The sequence below is a fragment of the Oryctolagus cuniculus genome, chromosome 14 (assembly GCF_964237555.1).
Source record: "Oryctolagus cuniculus chromosome 14, mOryCun1.1, whole genome shotgun sequence".
NCBI classification, from domain to species: domain Eukaryota; kingdom Metazoa; phylum Chordata; class Mammalia; order Lagomorpha; family Leporidae; genus Oryctolagus; species Oryctolagus cuniculus.
In genome coordinates, this window is record NC_091445.1 from 66,409,443 (window position 1) to 66,431,075 (window position 21,633).

General features: G+C 37.6%; 1 protein-coding gene across 1 annotated transcript in view; it reads right to left on the reverse strand.

Moving 5' to 3' along the window:
* Nucleotides 1-21,439, reverse strand: part of C6 (complement C6) — a 61,979-nt gene extending 40,540 nt beyond the window's left edge. Inside the window, exons 1-6 of the mRNA XM_008262156.4 lie at nt 21,277-21,439; nt 15,628-15,790; nt 14,090-14,246; nt 12,660-12,804; nt 6,448-6,589; nt 80-218 (exon numbers count right to left, since the gene is read on the reverse strand). Of these exons, the coding sequence (XP_008260378.3) occupies nt 80-218; nt 6,448-6,589; nt 12,660-12,804; nt 14,090-14,246; nt 15,628-15,770 (726 nt within the window). The 5' untranslated portion in view covers nt 15,771-15,790; nt 21,277-21,439. The remainder of the gene's footprint in view (nt 1-79; nt 219-6,447; nt 6,590-12,659; nt 12,805-14,089; nt 14,247-15,627; nt 15,791-21,276) is intronic.
* Nucleotides 21,440-21,633: the final 194 nt, after the last annotated feature.

Sequence of the window (21,633 nt, forward strand, 5' to 3'; positions counted from 1 at the left end):
GCATCATTAATTTTTCATTAGCAATATATTTTATAATCACTGTTCATGTTGGGACTGTCACTGTGATAGGCTATCATACCTCAAAGTTGACACTTTCCAGATTGGCTGGAACACGGAATGGATTGCTTGCTCTACTGCTTTTGACAGTCTTGCATATTCCTCCAGTGAAAGAGTTATCAAGGACTTCTCCTCTGGGCTCTCCTGCCAGAAAATGAAACCTAGAAACAAATTAATTTTCAGGAATTCATTAGATGTAGATCAATCTTTAAAGTTTTCATTATTTATATGAAAGAAATTCTTTTTGTAACTGTTGTTGACCGAAGACAAACTACTTGAAGGAAAGCTTGCTGTTTTCTTGCCCATGGTGAGGAATCCAAAGATGTCTGGAAGTCAAAGCTCAGCCCTAGTGGCTCTATTATGTTTTCCTGTTCCACTCACTTAATTGCTCTACACTTCCAATATGAAAAAGAATTAAAATTTGGATTTAGAATTTTTTCATGACTTACAAAGCCAGCACAAACTTGGGAAGCAGATTTTGAAATAAATTGTCACCTAATAAATGCCACTCTGGCTCTATTTCCTTCAATACAATATAGTAAAGAAGTCTGAGAGAGCTAGTAGTGAAATGGCAGTAGCAATATTTTAATGAAACTATCACTGTTTCATTACTTGCTAATTTTATTTTACATTTTATTAATAATTATAACATTTAAAACATATTTAACAAGTGCTTACATACTGTTTATGATAGACCAAACAATAGTAAGCTCTTTAAAAATATTAATTTAGTTAAGTACTTTACAAATATTAGCTTAACATTAAATAAATATGATGGTAAAATCATTATACTCATTTTAAGAATAAACCAATTGAGGTACGTAGAAAATAATTAGCTTCGCACAAATCATGTATTTAAAATATTGTTTTGCACTAGATGAAAAACTTCTCCAACCTAGTAATACCTTTTCCAGATTCTTAAAGTTCATACGGAAATGCAAGAGACTCAGAATAGCAAAAAGAATATTTCAGGGGCCGGCGCTGTGGCATAGTGGGTAATGCCAACTGCAGCGCCAGAATCCCATATGGGCACTGATTAGAGTCCCGGATGCTCCACTTCCAATCCAGCTCTCTGCTATGGCCTGGGAGGGCAGTAGAAGATGGCACAAGTCCTTGGGCCCCTGCACCTGCATGAGAGACCTGGAAGAAACTCCTGGCTCCTGGCTTTGGATTGGCGCAGCTCCAGCCATTGCACCCATCTAGGGAGTGAACCATTGGATGGAAGACCTCTCTCTCTCTTTCTCTCTCTCTCTTTCAGTGTCTGTAACTCTAGCTCTCAAATAAATAAACTCTTTAAAAAAAGTATATGCAACAAAAGAAATAAGACTTTTGAACTTTATCAGAACTAATTTTTCCTTTCAAAGGGCATCATTGAGAAAGTGAAAGACAACTCATGTGATGGGAGAAAAATATCTATAAATCATAAATGAGGACATGCTTACAAATGGAATATATAAAGAACTCATAGAACTTAATAAAAATTAAAATTATCCAATTAAAAATAGGCAAAGGATCTGAATATTGAAATATATATTTCTTCAAAGAAGATAGGTGAATGACCAATGAATATATGTAAAAATATGTAACATTAATCATTAAGGAACTATAAATCAATAGCATAGTGAGAAACCATTTGCATGGTTATCGGCATGGCTTTAATTAAAAGGACAAAACCGTGTTGATGAAGATGTGGAGAAATTGACTTTCAGTTATACATAAGTAGTGGGGAAGTAAAATGGTGTAGCCTCTTTAGAAAAGAACTGGCAGTACTTCAAAACTTGAATTACTATAAGGTTCTGAAATTCTATTTCTAGATATATACTTGCAATGTTACACACATACATTTCAACATGGTTTTATTCCTCAAACTCATGTGCACATTTAATCCTCAAAGTCATATGTTACAGATATTAAGGGAGTGTGGTGGTGGTTAGAAGTACAGATTATGTAAAGTGATTAAGATTAGATAAGGTGATAGAGTGAAGCCCTCATGACGGAATCTTTATAGGAAGAGGGAGAGAGTCACGCATATATACATAAATATGGGTTCCTTGTCTTTTGCCAGGTGGTGCCCTGAGCTGCCCTGGTACTCATTCATATGTGAAGTTGTATCAATAGATATGGGAGAGAGGAAGTATGAGAAGCTTATCAGAGAGGAATTTTTAAAGTATTGAAGTAATAGATCAAGCAGGAATGTTTGAGACTCATATATTTGCATTGTCTAAGCTAAGAGAGATTGAAGAGGAAAAAGAACTGTTTACCACCTTTTTCTATGTTTTTTTTTTTATTTGTCACAAATAAGAAAGAGCTTGAGAAAAATGACTCCCAGGATAATAGAATATAAAAAGGTACCAGCTGTTTGTAGAAAGCCTAAAGAAATGATTTTTGTCTTAATGAAGATGCCCCTGTAAGAGAATGCCTGAGGAATCTTTCAGGAGCTAAGCAACTACATAGCAGTTTGTTGCACTCTTCTTTCCCTCCTTCTCTAGGATGTTAAGATTGGATTTAAATACTTAGGTGTTTCAAAACCAAAGGGGCCTTTGGTACATGAGGTTTCCAATGTATTTTTATCTAAGTTGGTTTATATGTTATGCTTTGTATTGTCTGGACTTTAATTTAAAAAGTAAGTTTATTTTTTTAAACTTCTATTTAGTAAATATAATTTTCCAAAGTACCGTTTATGGATTATGATGGCTTTTTCCCCCCAGTAACTTCCCTCCCACTCACACCCCTCCCATCTCCTGCTCCCTCTCCCATTCCATTCACATCAAGATTCATTTTCAATTATCTTTATATACAGAAGATCGATTTAGTATATATTAAGTAAATATTTCATCAGTTTGCACCCACACAGAACATAAAGTGTAAAATACTGTTTCAGTACTAGTTATAGCATTAATTCACATTGGATAACACATTGAGGACAGAGATCCCACATGAGGAGTAAGTACACAGTGACTCCTGTTGTTGACTTGACAATTTGACACTCTTGTTTATGGCGTCAGTAATCTCCCTAGGCTCTATCCATGAGTTGCCAGGGCTATGGAAGCCTTTTGAGTTCACTGACTTCGACCTTATTCAGACAAGGTCATAGTCAAAGTGGAAGTTCCTCCTTCCTTCAGAGAAAGGTACCTCCTTCTTTGATGGCACCGTTCTTTCCACTGGGATCTCACTCGCAGAGATCTTTCATTTAGGGTTTTTATTTTTTCCCAGAGTGTCTTGGCTTTCCATGCCTAAAATACTCTCATGGGCTCTTCAGCTAGATCCAAATGCCTTAAGGGCTGAGTCTGAGGCCAGAGTGCTGTTTAGGACATCTGCCATTCTATAAGTCTGCTATGTATCCCACTTCCCATGTTGGATCATTCTCTCCCTTTTTGATTCTATCAGTTAGTATTAGCAGACACTAGTCTTGTTTGTGTGATCCCTTTGACTCTTAGTCCTATCATTATGATCAATTGTGAACTGAAATTGATCACTTGGACTAGTGAGATGGCATTGGTACATGCCACCTTGATAGGATTGTATTGGAATCCCCTGGCATGTTTCTAACTCCACCATTTGGGGCAAGTCCAATTGAGCTTGTCCCAAATTGTACATCTCCTCCCTCTCTTATTTCCACTCTTATATTTAGCAGTGATCACTTTTTAGTTAAATTTAAACACCTAAGAATAATTGTGTGTTAATTACAGAGTTCAACCAATAGTATTAACTACAACAAAAAAAATACTAAAAGGGATAAAGTATTACATTGTACATCAACAGTCAGGACAAGTCACTGATCAAGTCACTGTTTCTCATAGAGTCCCTTTCATTTCAACAGGTTTCCTTTTTTGTGGTTGGTTAGCTGTCACTGATCAGGGAGAACACTGGCAAGGATGTGGGGAAAAAAGGGACACTGACCCACTGTTGGTGGGAATGCAAACTGGTTAAGCCTCATGGAAGTCAGTCTGGAGATTCCTCAGAAACCTGAATATAACCCTACCATACAACCCAGCCATACCACTCCTTGGAATTTACCCAAAGGAAATTAAATTGGCAAACAAAAAAGCTGTCTGCACCTTAATGTTTATTGTAGCTCAATTCACAATTGCTAAGACCTGGAATCAACCTAAATGCCCATCAACAGTAGATTGGATAAAGAAATTATGGGACATGTACTCTATATAATACTATACAGCAGTCAAAAACAGTGAAACCTGGTCATTTGCAACAAAATGGAGGAATCTGGAAAACATCATGCTGAGTGAATTAAGCCAGTCCCAAAGGGACAAATATCATATGTTCTCCCTGATTGGTGACAAAACGTAAGTTTAAAAACACATAAATGTGTATGCAGTGTGTACATGTATGTGTGTGTGCATATACATACTTGGGTATATATTCACACCTTGGTTGATCCTTTTAAAAAAAACAAACCAAATGCTATTATTACATAATCTTGCTTCAGATGTAAGGCCTTGTGACAAGTATTGGCAATGTAGAAATTTGAGTGTCTTATTAATATTTTCTTTGAGATATGTCACTTAAAAAGAGGGATAGCCCCCAAGAAGCTATCTTTTTGGTTAGAAATGTGTTGGGGATCAGGGTATGGGGAGAGACAGAAATAAGTCTATAAATTAGGAAGATATTACAGTGATTCCCAAACTTGTATTCCCCCAAAGGGCAAAAGGACTGGTTTTCCCAGAGCCAGTAGGATTTGCTCATTTCTGAGAATTCTTGGGACAACAGCTCTGGTTGGCAGAAATCCATACCGTTTTCTGCCAAAGTACACATAGCATCTGGCCCTCTCCATCTGTAATTCTTGAGTCTAGAACAAGAGGTGAGTTTGTAATGTCAACCTTCATCAGTCAGAACACTGGAAAATGCCATTATCAGTGGGAGTTTTGGCTGAGGCTTTCCTACAATGTGCATTTCTTCACTTTGATAAGAACATGATGTTGAAGCACCCTTCTTGAAATCGGCCCAAATTTAGGGCGTTTTAGGACAGAATTGCACACTCATTCATAGTCATCCAGCATATAGATGAGAAAACTGTGGCCCAGGAATGATGAATAACTTGATAAAGTGAGTTAACATAGAACTAGCTTTGTTACTCAGCTCCACTTACTTCCAGACTAATGGCTTTTCCATTTTACTGATGTCCTTGAGTTTGCTTCAATGCCGTCTGGGTTTTTATTCCTAAAAATGAAACCGTATTTGCAGCTACGGCTCTTTGTCATTTGTGCCTTAAGATTTCATATAATGCAACTCAGATAGTAGTGAAGAATTAAAGGAAAAAGTCCAGTATGAAGCAATAGAGTCTGAGTGCAAACTGCCTTTGGTCAACAATTCAAGGGGGCTATTCCCTTATTATGGGTGTGGTAGAGCACAGGAAATTGTCTTACATGGTTTTTTTATGTTTCAAACCAAGGCTTCGTTCTTCTGCTGTCATTGACTTCTCTTCTATTTCCCAAAGTATTGTAAGACACTGGCTCAGTATAATGAATTTAGGGCCCTTACTAAACTTACAATGCCCACCTTACTGGATATTACTGAAACAGAACCATTAGAATTTCTTAGCACTTCTGAAAAATAAGTCAGCCTGGTTCCTGAGGTTTCTTCCAGTATGTTTTTGTCTTTAAAATGCATGGTATCCTTAATCAGTGCAAGAATTTTGATTTTGAAAACTAATTTGAACCCTGGTCCTCTCGTTAACTACTTTGTACACTGTAGACTCAGTTTCCCTGTTTATAAGTAGAGACCAGATAGTGATATAAGTGTGATCTTCTGTGTTGAAATGATTGACTTATCCGTACATCACATGTTCTCTATTCCTATTCACGCCAGCTCTCATATCATTAATTTTTAGCACCTTCTTTTTCCCACGTTTGCTTAGCTCATTTCTTTCTGGCTTTGTTTTCCGCTAATTTCCCCTGGGCTTGCTTCTCATGGGAAAAACCTGGCTTGCTTCTCTAGCATTTGGACTTTTCTAACACCATTTTCCTCAACTTGATCAAGGCATTTCTGAGTAGTTCCTCACCCATTTAAATCCTAGCCCAGTAATCCATTGACACCTCTCAGATTGGCTGACTTTCTATGAGTCTGTCTGATCCGTTCCAAGCCTTCAGAGGAATGTATGAGAATCGAAACAAGCAATATTTAAAAGAGTCTATAGAATTGGCTGATATAAACTAAATGTGAAAATGCTAAATGCTTTTATTCTCTAGGAGTGAGGACCATGTCCACGTGTTGACTGAACATGGTAGCCAAATATCAGAGACAAGGCTAGTGGAAGTAGTAAGAAGTTAATGAGGAAAGTGGACAGTAATGTGTCTGATTGTGTCATTGCTGCTATAACTCATTAGTTCTGTGATATCTTAATCTCCCAACTGGTAAAAAGATGTTACATACCCATTTCCCATCAACTGTACACTAGGGATGGGGTTATACTGCCGTGGGCATACTTTCTTTGTTCTCCCACAATCTCTTTCATCTGAATTGTCTCCACAGTCATTTTCTCCATTACATTCTAACTTGCTGGGAATACAGCGGCCTGGACAAGGAAAGAAAGCAACAACATTGCAACAGATTATCATTTAGGGAAGTTTGAATGCAAATATTTTAACTTTTAAGAGAACGAGTTTTCACTGTTTTTGATAAAGGTCTAGAGAATAGGAAAATGGTGTGAAAAATTGGTGTTTTCCTCAACTTTTAAGGTTAGAAGAGTCAGCATAGAATGCTTTTGTTGCCACTGAGATGATTGTATTAAAAAGAAAAGACATAGAATCTCATTCTCAACACAATGAGCTTGTTGTAGAGATCATACTCTACAAGAGAAAATAAACTATAGATCCAAAACTTCATTTTTAATCAGGGTGGCAGATTCAGAATCACTGTCTTTATTTAAAAAGTTATAATTTGTTACACAAATATGCACACACACGCATCTGTTGGTGAACACAGTAAAATGGCAGAGTCTTTAGAAGAAACCAGGCACATGAGTCCTGCCGTGGGAACACTTTATAGAATGTTTAAGATTGAGAACAAGGTGTGGGATTAACAAAAAAGTAAGAAGGAACTTTTTGAATATATGGAAGTTTCCTATATGTTATTGGGGTTTGTATGGTTGTATACCTTTGTGAAAATAAAATTCTACATTTTGAATTGGTATATTTTATGCAAGTGATTATTTTCTAAACACATTTATATTTTATTAAATTCTATATCTTGCTATATATAGTTACTATAAATAGCTATATATACCATCATTTTAGTATCATATATTTACTATCGTATATTATCATTTTAGTACATATAATTTACTATACCTAAGTAATTTTTGGATAAGTGCCTAGGAACTATAATATTAGGCAAATTAAGTAAGTGGACTTAGAAAATGGTACAAACTCCATGTGTTCTCTTCCCTTTTTGGCTTTCTGAATTTCATAAAAATCTTTTGAGCAAGTGTGAAATTATGAGGCACAGAAATAGGAATGCTGTTGCTGCAATGACAGACATCCCCTCTCTAGCCCTTCAGCCTGCCTGGCCTGTATTCAGGGATGCTGGGGTCCTACCATCATAGACAAATCTAACTGACAGTGACTAAATGTTTTACTCAAGATTTTCTGGTTGACTATAGAAGTTGTGATCAGTGTCTCACTACATCCATATATGATAATTTTGACTAACTGAAATCCTTAGGGGAAAATAGGTATTTTGCTTAATTCAATGTTTTCAATTATAGAAGGCCCTCAAGAAAGCACTTAGTTTCTTTTTAGAAGTTTATTTATTTATATTTGAAAGGCTGAATGACATAGTTAGATAGATAAAGATCTCCCATAACCTAGTTTATTTTCCAAATGCCAGCAATAACCAGAACCAGTACAGGCTGAAACCAGGAGCCAGAAACTCCATCTGGTTCTCCCACGTAGGTGGCAGGGACCCAATTATTTGAGCCATTATATGATGCCTCCTTCGATGCACATTAGCAGGCAGCTGTATTGGAAATGGAAATGACTCCAGCCCAGGAGCTCCAACATGAGATATAAGAGTCCCAAGCAGTAGTCCAACCTGCTTCAGCATAATGCCTGCCCCAACAGCACTTAGTACCAACTCTTTTGGTAATTAATTCTTGCTTGGAAGGTAGACTGTAATGAAAATAATTCTCTTCTTTTGATTATTCAAGATCTTCCATTGTGTTGGGATTACTATTTTGAAGAATTATAGCTATGAGTAACAAGACAGAAAGAAGGGATGGAACAGGCGAAGGCGGTTTGAATACTGCAGAACTCACGAAACTCACTATGCTTTAGCCAGCACATACATATATAATAGTCCTCCTCTTGTCCACCAGGGATGTATTCCAAGACTCCCAGTGAATGCTTGAAGCCCCACACATTACAGAGCCCTGTAATTTAGTGCCCTTTCCTTCTGAAGTAAGCACTTTACCACACACTTTGTGTCAGTGTTTTCAGTTTGAGGTGTGACAGTTGAGCTAACATGAGTTTCCTTTTTTTCTACTTCATAATTTCTCAAATAGAGTATTCATTCTTACTGTAGATCTTAGAAATCTTAGCCTAGGATTTTTTTTCCTTTCTTCAAGATTTATTTTATTTATTTGAAAGAGTTACAGAGAAAGCTAGAGAGAGAGAGAGAGAGAGAGAGAGGTCTTCCATCCACTGGTTCACTCCCCTAATGACTGCAATGGCAGGAGCTGAGCCAATCCAAAACCAGGAGCCAGGAGCTTCTTCTGGGTCCCCCATGTGGGTGCAGGGGCCCAAGGGCTGCATTCTCAGGGAGCTGAATGGGAAGTGGAGCAGCCAGGACTTAGAACAGCGCCCATATGGGATTCTGGTGCTGCAGGCCAGGGCTTTAACCTGCTGTGCCACAGTGCCAGCCCCATGTTTTCCTTTAAGAACTTGACTTTTTCACTTAAAGGAAGCAGTTTATGACATCTCTTTGTCATATCTGAGTTTCTAGCATTACTACTATTGCATATTGGAGCCATTATTAAGTAAAATGAAAGTTGCTTAAGCATAAGCATTAGGATACCTTAACACTTCATCTGATAACTGAGACTGATGGGCAAGTAGCATACACAGCATGGATACAGTGGCGAAGGAATGATTAATGTCCCAGGTGGAATGGAGCAGGACAATACAAGCTTTCATCATTCTTAAGTAATTACTCAGGTAATTTTAAATTTACATATTTAGTTCTGAAATTTTCCATTGAATATTTTTTGGACCTTGGTTGACTAACCACAAGTAATAAACTACAAAAACAAAAGTGTAGATGAGGGGGCCTATTATATACATTTACACTTGGAGCTATATAGTCATCTAGAAGTTAGCATTTTTACCCCTAAGTACTTGAGCTGATGAATTTTACTGCAACTGCATGGTATTTTTAATATTTTAATTTTTAAAATTTCTTTGACAAGGTGGAGGAGGGGTGGACTGCGTGAAAATGAGAGAGATCTTACATTTACAGGTTCACTCCCCAAATCCGTGCAAGAACTAGGGCTGGGCCAATCCAAAGCCAGGAGCCAGAAACTTAATATAGGACTTTCATGTGGGTGTCAGGCACCCAAGTACTTGAGCCATCACCTGCTGACTGCCAGGATGTACATTAGCAGGATGCTGGCATTGAAAGTGAAGTGGGACTTAGATCCAGGGACTCCAACATGGGATGCCAGCATCCTAAGCATCAGCCTAACCACTGTGCCAAATGTCCACCCTGCATACTGTTTTTGTAACCAGTTCCAGATTCTCTAGTCTTCTGTGTCTGAAATTAGAACTTTGAGAGAACAGTTGGTACAGTGCCTTGGTATTAGCTTCATTACTAATTCTTAAAAATCCATGTATGCAATAAAATAATGTATTTAGTCTTGGAAAGCCTCAGGAGACTCTGAATAGCTGTCCTGAGGGATGAAAAAGAGGAAGGTGAATCTCTTTGGAACAGTAAGTTCTAACTCATTGTTAAGTGATGGTTATACATCATCCTGAGCCAGAACAATGATAGTGCATCCAACCTTTCATTTTGCCGTTAAGAGTGTGGCATTAGTGAATGTTTTAAGAGAGTATATTAGTATAACATCTTCAATGGAATATTTAACAGCCAAGGGGGTATGGCATTATTCAACCAGAAAGGATGTCAACCACATCTGTGCAAGTTTATTAGTGCGCCCGTGCTGTAGCGTAGCAGGTAAAGCCTCTGCCTGCAGTGCCAACATCCCATATGGATGCTTGCTTGAGTCCTGGCTGCTCCACTTCTAATCCAGGTCTCTGCTATGGCCTGAGAAAGCAGTAGAACTTGGCCCAAGTCCTTGGGCCCCTGCATTCATGTGGGAGATCTGGAAGAAGCTCCTGGTTTCGGATCAGTGCAGCTCTGGCTGTTGTGCCCAACTAGGGAGTGAATCAGCAGTTGGAGGACCTCTCCTTCTCTCTCTGCCTCTCCTTCTCTCTCTGTAAAACTCTGACTTTCAAATGCATAAATTAATCTTAAAAAAGAGTTTATTAGTCAATGGTTGTATCATGGGCAGAGCTAGAAATTTCAGGTAACAGTCTGGGCAGTGGAGAAAGGATTGTTCAGGGAGCTTAGCATACCAACTATTTACTTATTATAGATTAATTTTAATAATTCAGTTTTTTATCAATGGCTACAGACATATTGATGATGATCTGGAGATTAGCTATTTATACTATCAGATATTTTGAAATTTTGAAGGCCATGAAGTCTTTAGTTCATCTAAAGCCTCTCATATTTTAGACCTCATTAAAGCTCTTTTATAATAATTTGTGAAGTTATCATATCCTGAATAAAAGCCTCTTCCTGATTATTTGTTTTAACAACCTTCTATCAAGCTCTGAATGCCTGTAGTTTAGTTCTAAACCTTGATTTTAGTATCTGAATGTATTGCTCATGTCTGTATTTCCCTCAGTCATTGTCATAAAGATTTTTCTCATATTCCATTGTGAAAGGAATGTGAAAGTTGTCTGAATCAAGATGGAACTGCTGTGTCAACACTAACCAAATAAATAAATAAAACTGAGAGGTTAGGAAGAAATTGTTCTTTGTACATAGTTGTCTGATAATCGCTATCACAAAAGAATCTTCGAGAACTACCACCCTACATAGAGGCCACCATAACCTTATACAAGAAGTACTAAATCAATGACATCTGGCTAGCAATCATGTATTCAGCCTTGAATTAATGTCACCTTGTTATTAATCATTGTGACCAAAGGTTCTGGTTTTGAAATATCTGATGTAACCTTACCCATTTTTTACCTTTAAGAATTTTTCCTTGCTTCAACCCCTTTGACTATGACCTAGATTACTATGGCACACATACTCCCCATTGAGATACTCTGGAATTCCCAAATAAATATTATTCTATAGAGACTCTCTTTCTGTGATTGTTGCTTTTAATGTAGGTTGACACCCTCTTTTGTTAATCTGTTACAAAATCTTATTCATGTAGGCATAATGTATATCTTCCTACTGACATCTCGCCCTCACATCCCAGGTTTGGAGTGTTCTAGAGGGAAATCCTTGACATAAGCAGTCCTGTCTGATGTTCAGGAATACTGAAGACAGAAGGCAAGGTGTAAGAGGGGGAAAATATAGTTTCAAGGTCTTGAATCAATTTTCTAAGCAATTTCAAATCTGCTACTCAGTGACAAATATTTTACTTTCTCAGTATATTCTGGAATACATAGAAATGATAGGGGTTTTAATAATCTGAAATTTAATTTTATTGTAATTTAGAATCAACTAGAAAGGAGTTCAGTACTAATACAGCACATGTGCTAAAACTGACCTGTATCTATTTTGGAAAAGAAAACTTTATTGAAGTACACCCATGCTCATTTGTTTATACACTATAGAGGGCAGCTTTCATGCCAGGTTGAATGGTTGCATGAGGTACTATATGGCCTACAAAAGCTAAATTATTTCCCATCTGGCCCTTTACTGAAAAGTTTGCAAAAATATGAGCTAGACTATTCAGACTGGTGCGCATTAAATACTTGTTAGTTAACAAGACAGTGCATATGACAAATATACTCAATATTTTATTATAACCGAAATTGAAATACCAGATTTTGCTATTTGGTTGAGTATTGGACTTAAAGGTAATGTTTCTAATATTTGAATAATTTTTTTATCAAAGGAATTACCTTTGAAGTCAGGCAAGAAAATTTGCAATATCATTTGTGGTTAGCCACTTGACACAATATCTCAATGTTCTTATTTTCAGCTATATTGAAAATCTTTGTATTTTGTTACTTCTTTTTGATTATACTGGATATAGATTTATTTTTAAATAGTCAATTTTTAAAAATATCTGCCTACTTTTTCTTCCACTTCCTTTAGAAAAGTGTAAGGATTGGTGCCACCACTTGATGAGCAAATGAATCAGATAAGTGATCAAGATGATTATAACTGTAATTATAGCTGTAATTTCACACATGGCTAGCTTGGTAATTTGTAGTATTGCACCCCATCCCCCCACACCTAAAATGTGGAATTTTATCAGGCTTTACTTGGTAGTCAGTTAGGAGAGCTTAATTTAGTCATTATTTTTAGTTGAGACCGAGCATTTTACGAAAGTACGTTACCACTGTCACAGCGGAAATCATCCTTGCAGTCAGCCGTTTCAATTTTGCAGAGTTTAGATGGAATGCACCGTTGAAAGGTCACCAGGGGTTCAGTACAGGGTTGCCCTCCAAACTGACTGGGGCGCAAGAGATCTCTAACTTTAAACTAAAGGAAAGGAGAGGTGAGTCACTCCAAGGCAAAGTCAAGATCAAGGTCAAAAGTCCACTAAGAACACAAGGATCCTCAGTCACAGTGCAATTTTTTTCTTATGGTGATGTTTCCTAAATTTATTAACAATTCCATTATAGTGTGCCCTTAGGGAATCCACTATGTCTCTCAGCTGGCTAATTTCCCAACCTGTAAAATGAAGACATGAGGCAAAAAGTTTTTCCAAGGTTTCTTCTAATTTTGAAATCATGTAGTTCTATACTGAAGCAAAACCAAATTCAGAATTGTTTACTGAGAGTCTCCTGAGCACAGAAAACCTTTCCAGGCAACAACAATAGCCCTGCTATGCCTCAACGCTATAGACAAGTAGAGTGATAAATGTGAAAGAATTTTGAGGTTCTTTTGCATAAGGAAGTCACCATGGAAACAAAGGCTGACATATTTTCCACACTTTAAATGATTTCGAGTGGTGACTAATGAAATGAAGAATCAGGAAGGAGAGGAAAAATGGCAGGGGTAAAAAGCACTAATCCTCAGTTCAGACAGATTCAAATTCAAAACGCAACCAACCTTATAATTAGTTGTGTAGTCTTGGGCAAAATGCTTAATCTCTAATGAGTTGTAACTTCATTTGTAAAATGAGTAGAAAAACACAATTGATGTGAAATCTGAACAAGGCAATGCACGTAAGAGGCCTGGAACCATTCCTCTCAGAGAGCATTCCTCCTCCAAATGTGTTCTTTTTCTTCTCTATAATATGTGGATACTCAGCACATGTGACTTGGACTGGAGTTGACTGGGGCCAATGCACTTACAGGAATGAGCTTGAACTGGGTAAATATTGCAACTGGGAACAATAAACAAATTGAGGGACTTTCCTCCTGGGAGAGGGGATTTAGAGACAGGGTGAGGAGTCAGACTTTTGATTTATTTTCCTCATTAATCTGGCTTTAAACTTTGGCCTGAAATTCCATTTTTTAGTATTTGCTTTCGCTTTTAGAATTCACAGATGGCACAGGCAGTGGAATACAGAAAAGAGTAAAAATGATGCCAAGATTGTTATCAAGATTGGGGACAAGATTTTCTTCTGATGTTCATGTGACAGTAAAACATAGAAAATGGACCCCCTCTCCGCCAAAGAACTGCTAAATGGAATTTTTCTCAAAGCTGGGAGAATTTATTTTCAGAAGTTAAAGAAATTCAGCATTTTTGTATTTTGAGCCTGTGAGGTAATCAGCATTATTTTGGTTCACATTTCCTGGATATGCCGTGTGTCACCCACCTGTTTTTCCACACAAGGGTCACAGTCTGACCATGGTCCATAATCTCCCGGGAGGCAGTTGATGGGACATGTTTGCCAGTTACATCCTCTGGTCTCCTGCTTGGTGCAAAGCCGGTCACATGAGTTCTCCCAGTAGTACTGATCTGCTACTATTTGCCTGAAATAGTCAGGAAAAAGCTGCTGAGTTGAGTCTGTTCAGTGTGGCTCAAGTCTTATAAGAAAAACACACTGAGCATTAACTATGGGGAATAAAAGGAAAGAAAGTTTTTGTAGAACATCAGACAGGTTCGGATCTATGCAGGTCATACCACTCAGTGGAACTCAGGATCAGCTACATTGTTCATTTCAGTACAAAATGAAAAGGAGGGACTTCTTGTTCCAAAATGAAGAATCTCAAGACAACCAGGTCCGATCACTGGGCTGTGCATGCGGCCTTTCTAAGCAGGGGTACTTGTGTGATTGCCAAGGTTGCATTCAGGAAATAAGCCCTAATAGGTCTCTTAGAAAGGACTGCAAGATAAAGGAAAGAAAGTTCCTGCAAATGGCCAACAAGATGACAGCACGATGTGATAAGTACAATGATGGAGATAGGGTCAAAGTTTCAAAGAGAAAGTGACACACGGGAGACATCGAAAAATGCATGTGTATTCTCCAGGTAACAGAAGGAAGGGTATTCTGGGAAATGACACATGTGAAGATCAGAGATGGAGGAGAGCATGACCTGTGCAGGGAGGCACTTGTGTGACCAACCAAGGAGAAGTGCAGAAGGACGAAATATATTGTGGAACTTTATTTGGAGGGCAGCAGAAAGCTACCGAGGGACTCTTGAGCAGAGCTGTGGAGTAAACAAATCTGTTTTCATATAATTTGTGAATGGCTTATTTGGAAATTGTTTGGTGATTTTAATAAAAACCCACACTACATATGTAAAAAACAGTTTCCTAAAATAAGTCTCTAGAAAGGGCTATAATATTTTAAACATTAAATATATGCCTTTCTCCCTCAAGACATGACAACATTTCTGTGGTATAGAAACAGCTAACAGATTTAAAGGATGTGTGGGGGATGAGTAGTCTGAATTGGTGAAAAGCCTGAATTATTAAATGCTATCAAGTAAACACAGTTTTCTTGCCATCTTGTACTTGCCAACAATCAAGCTAACAGCTAGCAGTGCTGCTCAATTGAAATACTGTTAGACTTGGTTTAATGAGTAGAAAATTCTCTACAATCAACTCACAAGCAGTTATATGCCCATTGAAAAGGAGCTTGAGTAGGGATTCTAAGCAACGTAGTCAACTGAAAATATTGCATAGGTTCCTACCTAAATTTCTTTTTTAAAATTCTTTGTTTTAATAGAGGGTACAAAAGCAGATTTCATTTTAACCTTATGTGGAAAAAGACCTCAAGTTTCATCCAAATTTATGAATTCTCACTCTGAGATCTTTTTCCGTATTGCTTACTGTGGCATTTTGGATATGGCCAACTTCATCCTCAAGGTTTCTGAGAGCACAAAGGAAGTCAACACAGATTGTACCCACCTCTGTCTGCTTTGGGTTCCAGAATTGCAAGTTTTTGAGCAACTGGACCACTGTGTCCAAGCGTAGTGATCACAGAAGCAGGTTTGGCCCTTGTTGACTAGAGTACTAAGCAGAATCAAATACAAGACAGAATGTCCAGCCATGCCTGGAGAGCCCCCAGGCCCTGAAATGAAATGATACAGTATAAGTCAAATAGTTGCTGGGGATAACACTTTACAAGTAATCCTGAGTTGTAGACTCAAATGCTTTTATATTGTTTAGATTTGTAACTCAATTCATAAGTATTTGCAATCAATAGAGTCTCCTGCTTCTCAAAACAACTGCATATACTGATTTTCCTTACTTCCTTGGGACTGAGGAAAAGAGTTTCAGCCAGTATTTTGGAAACTGACTGTCCAGTTGTTTCCTTGAGCAGTCAGATGTTAGAGCTGGGCTAGAGCTTGGGGGTCAAATGCCCTCATATTCTGGTGATAAAAATGGGGCTCCAGGAGGGGCAGCACCATGAAGGCTACATGACAAGCAACGTTCAGGATTCTTGAATCTTGCATGAAGGGCATCCCTTTGCTAAGTTTCTAAAACTGATTATTTTGTTCTGGAACATCAAGATACCTGGAGCTTCATCACTCTGCATCCTCTCCAGCTCCATGTTAATGTGCTTGGGAAAGCAGCAGAAGACCCCCCAAGAGTTTGGACCCCTGCCACCCCCATGGGAGACCCAGATGGAGTCTGGGTCTATTGTGCTCCTAGTTGTGGCCTGCACCAGTCCTAACTATTGTGGCCATTTGGGGAGTGAACAATCAGTTGAAGAATCCCTTCCTGTCTCTCCTGTTCTCTCTGTCACTCTGCTTTCAATTTTTTTTAAAAAGTATTTTTTAAAATATTACCTTTTCACTTAGTAGTAACTTCTAAGAGTGTTGAAAATTTAATAGTAACTGTTAATCATATGTTTTTCCCCAAAATTAAGATCTCCCCATATTATAGCAAGTGAAGATTGAGAATAGATTTCAATATTAAATTAGGTATTCATGTTCAAAATATTTAAAAATATGGCTTTAGTTGCTTTGCATCTTGCAAATAAGATTCCTGACCATCACATCTGAATCACAGTTTCCCAATAGTAGTTACTGTGCCTCTTCCCTATTTATTTTATTGTTAAATATTCCCTCCTAGAAAGTACAAATCTGACAAAAGATCTCTTGTTTCTCTTCCTTCATTGCAATGTAAATATCATAGTATTTGATCTTTTCTGTTTAATTCATTTCAGCATTTAAAAGGATGAGAGAAAACACAGTATGTATTTGAAGAAACATTTGTTGAATCTAAAGCATTTTAGAAATGGGCTTTAATGACATTTGAACAAGGTAACTTGGGTACATGCTTATAATAATTCTGTATAATAATATTCTTAAAATTTGTGCCAGATTAAGAATGCTAAATAGTTTTTAATTTTAAAAATGCATTTATTTTCACTTTATTTAAAAGAGAAATAGAGAGGGATGGAGAGAGATCTTTCATTATTGATTCAATCCCCAATTGTTCATAACCTCTAGAGCTGGGTCAGGCCAAATCGAAAGCCTAGAACTGAATCTGGATCTCCTACATAGATCGCAGTCTCAGCTCCTCGAGCTACCATTGCTACCTCCCAGGGTGTGCATTAGGAGGAAGCTAGTTTGGAAGCAGTGTAGCTAGGACTTGAACAAGGACTCTGACATGGAATGTAGGTATCCCAAGCAGTGGTGTAACTTCTGTGCCAAATGCCTGCCCCACATATTTCATAGACTTTAGAATCTGACTCATTGGTCTAATCATCATCCATTGTGACTGGTTAATCTCCAGGTTTTTTTTTTTTTTTTGAAAAAATTGATTAAAATATAACTAGTTCTCAAGGTTTGGACTGATTTTTTTTTTTTTTTTTTTTTTTTGGACAGGCAGAATGGATAGTGAGAGAGAGAGACAGAGAGAAAGGTCTTCCTTTTGCCATTGGTTCACCATCCAATGGCTGCCACGGCTGGCACGCTGAGGCTGGCGCACCGCGCTGATCCGAAGGCAGGAGCCAGGTACTTCTCCTGGTCTCCCATGGGGTGCAGGGCCCAAGCACTTGGGCCATCCTCCACTGCCTTCCCAGGCCACAGCAGAGAGCTGGCCTGGAAGAGGGGCAACCGGGAAAGAATCCAGTGCCCTGACCGGGACTAGAACCCGGTGTGCCAGCGCCGCTAGGTGGAGGATTAGCCTATTGAGCCGCGGCGCCGGCCTGGATTGATTTTTAAAACACTTATAATTTATTTAGGGCACTTCATTTATTTGATAACATTTTTGTGTTCCCCAAATATAGAAATATATGAAGAAACTAAGATGGCTTATATAACCAACTAGAAAATTTCTATTGATGTTAAAGAAATATGAATAATGCATACCTGTATTTGAAATTTTTAACACAACACAAGGAAAAATATAAGACCTAGGTTCTCACCTACCTGTCTTCAGAGGCTTTCCCCACATACAACCCATTTTCTCTTTCTTATAGGAAGGGAAATTCTTTTAAACATCAGCTTACACACATGTATGTGCAAATCTTCTTCAAATATATACACAAAAAGTATATGTTGTATGCTACTCTAAGCATTCAGTTCATAATTTGAAGATCTTTCCATATCAGTAGATGCATTTCTACTTCATTCTTTTAGATGGTTGCATAGCTTTACACTATACAGATATACACAATTGGATTTGTCCATTATAACTGTGGACATTTACTTCACATACTGCAATACCTTTGTAATTATTTGTTAGCATACTTTTGTAGTACATCCATGGGACGAATGGATGTGTTCATAGCAGAAGGATGGCTCAAACAATATCTACATTTAAATTTTCTGTAGATGTTTGCCAGATTATTGCCCTCTCAAGTATCTCAAAGGTGAGTTTCTGATTATGTTTTGATGTGGTTAGTTTGTGTTTCTTGGTTGTTATAAAGAGAAACTTCAGTAAAAATAAAATGGGGTTCATCATTTTACAAATCTTCAAGCCAAGAGCTTGAAATCAAATTTAAGAATTGTTTCTCCAATATTCTGGAGAATTAAGACATTTCTTATTGACAAATCAGTAAGCTTTTTAGAATTTTTCTACAATTCATTGAAAAACACTAATAAAAGCAACCAAATCCATTGATTAACGGCTAAATGTATTCTTCAATTTGGAATGAGGTTGACACACATTTGGATATACATTATGTGCTGCTAGGCATTGAGAGAGAAACAAAGAAATGGAAGAGATGAGCATTGCCTGGAAAGGGCAGACAGAAATTGAAGACACTGCCAATGCTTTTTAAACAAGCTTTTTTTTTTTTTTGACATGGAAAACACAAAATAATGCTTTTATTTGATTTTGTCCCTATATAGATTCTCTCCTTCATGTAATTATGTTTATTTCTTTTGGATAATTTCTTTTTTTAACTTTTATTTAGTAAATACAAATTTCCAAAGTACAGTTTATGGATTATAATGGCTTCCCCCTCCCATAACTTCCCTCCCACTCACACCCCTCCCATCTCCCGCTCCCTCTCCCATTCCATTCACATCAAGATTCATTTTCAATTATCTTTATATACAGAGGATCCATTTAGTATATATTAAGTAAATATTTCATCAGTTTGCACCTACACAGAACATAAAGTGTAAAATACTGTTTAAGTACTAGTTACAGCATTAATTCACATTGGACAACTCATTAAGGACAGAGATCCCACATGAGGAGAAAGTACACAGTGACTCCTGTTGTTGACTTGACAATGACACTCTCGTTTATGGCATCAGTAATCTCCCTAGGCTCTAGTCATGAGTTGCCAAGGCTATGGAAGCCTTCTGAGTTTGCTGACTTGATCTTATTCTGACAGGGTCATAGTCAAAGTGGAAGTTCTCTCCTCCCTTCAGAGAAAGGTACCTCCTTCTTTGATGGCCCTGTTCTTTCTACTGGGACCTCACTTGCAGAGATCTTTCATTCAGATCCTTTTTTGTTTGTTTGTTTGTTTTGCCAGAGTGTCTTGGCTTTCCATGCCTAAAATACTCTCATGGGCTCTTCAGCCAGATCCGAATGCCTTAAGGGCTGAGTCTGAGGCCAGAGTGCTGTTTAGGACATCTGCCATTCTATGAGTCTGCTGTGTATCCCGCTTCCCATGTTGGATCATTCTCTCCCTTTTTGATTCTATCAGTTAGTATTAGCAGACACTAGTCTTGTTTGTGTGATCCCTTTGACTCTTAGACCTATCAGTGTGATAAATTGTGAACTGAAATTGATCACTTGGACTAGTGAGATGGCATTGGTACATGCCACCTTGATGGGATTGTATTGAAATCCCCTGGCACATTTCTAACGTCACCATTTAAGCTGCTGTAGTCCTAGGCTACTTCAATCATAAAACAGTGAGCTGCTCCTTTAAAGGTTAATACACTTGCCTGCTGATTCTAGCTTCCTAACACGTTTTGTTTTGTTTTCCTCTGCAGCACTGAGCCTTAGGACACTGGGACAAGAATAGCCAGATAGAATTTAGGTTATGATCAGACACAATGGTGTGAGTCCTGGATGTCTGACCATAGGTCCAGATTCAGGGGTTTATCACCAGCTTCAGGGCACTTGGGAATATGAGGCTCCTAAATACTCTGAAGCTCCCCAGTCAATCACAGACTGACTAGAGTCCAGCATTCCCCTAGTACCAAATAAGAGATCTTCCCATACCGGGACATTTTCAGCCAGGAAACTAAATAGATTGTTGCTATTGTTTATACATTTCATAGAGAAAGGAAGGAAGAGATAAATACTTTCCAAACACTTTTCTCCATTGTATAGAGAAACAATTTATTAAGGCAACTGGTGCAATCAGCATGTTAATGATTGAGAAAAGTCTAATTGCTAGAGACCACCAACTCTGAGTTCTCAGCAGATGCTACCTGTTTTAACTATTTCAAAGGCTTAAAAAGTAGAGGTGAATTTCATTCCAATTATCATCAAAAACTGCAAAAATAGCACCCTTAGAGAACATTCCAATTTCTTCTTTTCCTGTAACTGTTCTGAAGCAAGGTGGAAAACAATATAAATGAAAATGTAACGTAAAAACTTATTTGATGAGGTGCTAATGAAAGAACTGATTGGTAGCTTCTTTTATAACATTTTGTTGTTACAAGGAAAATTGTTTTATGTTAAAAAGATAATTTTCATTCAAATGAAGATAATTATTCCCTAATTTTTTTAACTACAGCCCAGCATACAATATTGTTTCTTTATTTATTAATTTCCAACATCTCTAAGCATTTTGGAGGGATCTAAAATTTCATGCCAGCATTTTATCAATTATCTTATAATTTGCATGCAAACATGGGGCAAAAGAATGTTCTATGAATAGAGGAATGTAGTTGGGAAAATTTTCCACTCTAGTGCCATAGTAGTAGAGTAGCAATTCCTGTTTTCTTGCAATTTTCATCCTTTCTTGAACTGTCTAGAAATCATTGATCCCACTGAACCACTGAAGATGGCTCTGTGAGCACTTAAAGAATCTGAGTTAAAAGTAAAGTTCATCTTACTCTATAGAATCTGTCACCTTCGGAAGTGCTGCACTCATGGAGTGATTTGCTTGCAAGGAGTTTCAGCTCCTCTTACCTGGCAGGTTTCAATAGAAGCTCTAGTTTATCTCCAGCTGTAGGTTTTTCTTTTCTTCTCCTTGTATACTCCTCGAATCTTTTATTTCCTATTATTTGTTTCTGTTGTACATGCCCCAGGGGCTCAGGAAGTGATGTTTACCAGTGCCTGAGTAGGCTGGGAAGTCCAGGTTATGACTGCCCTTGACTAAAGAGTATGTTTGTTTTACTCTTAACTGTAGTTTAACTCATAGAGAAACTTGATCTTAGATGTCTTCTGAAAGAACATTTCTATGAATAACATGAACCTTTGTGTTTTTGGAGATTTAAGCAAAGTATTTACCTTTTTTTTTATTTAACCAGGTAACTCTCGTAGTAA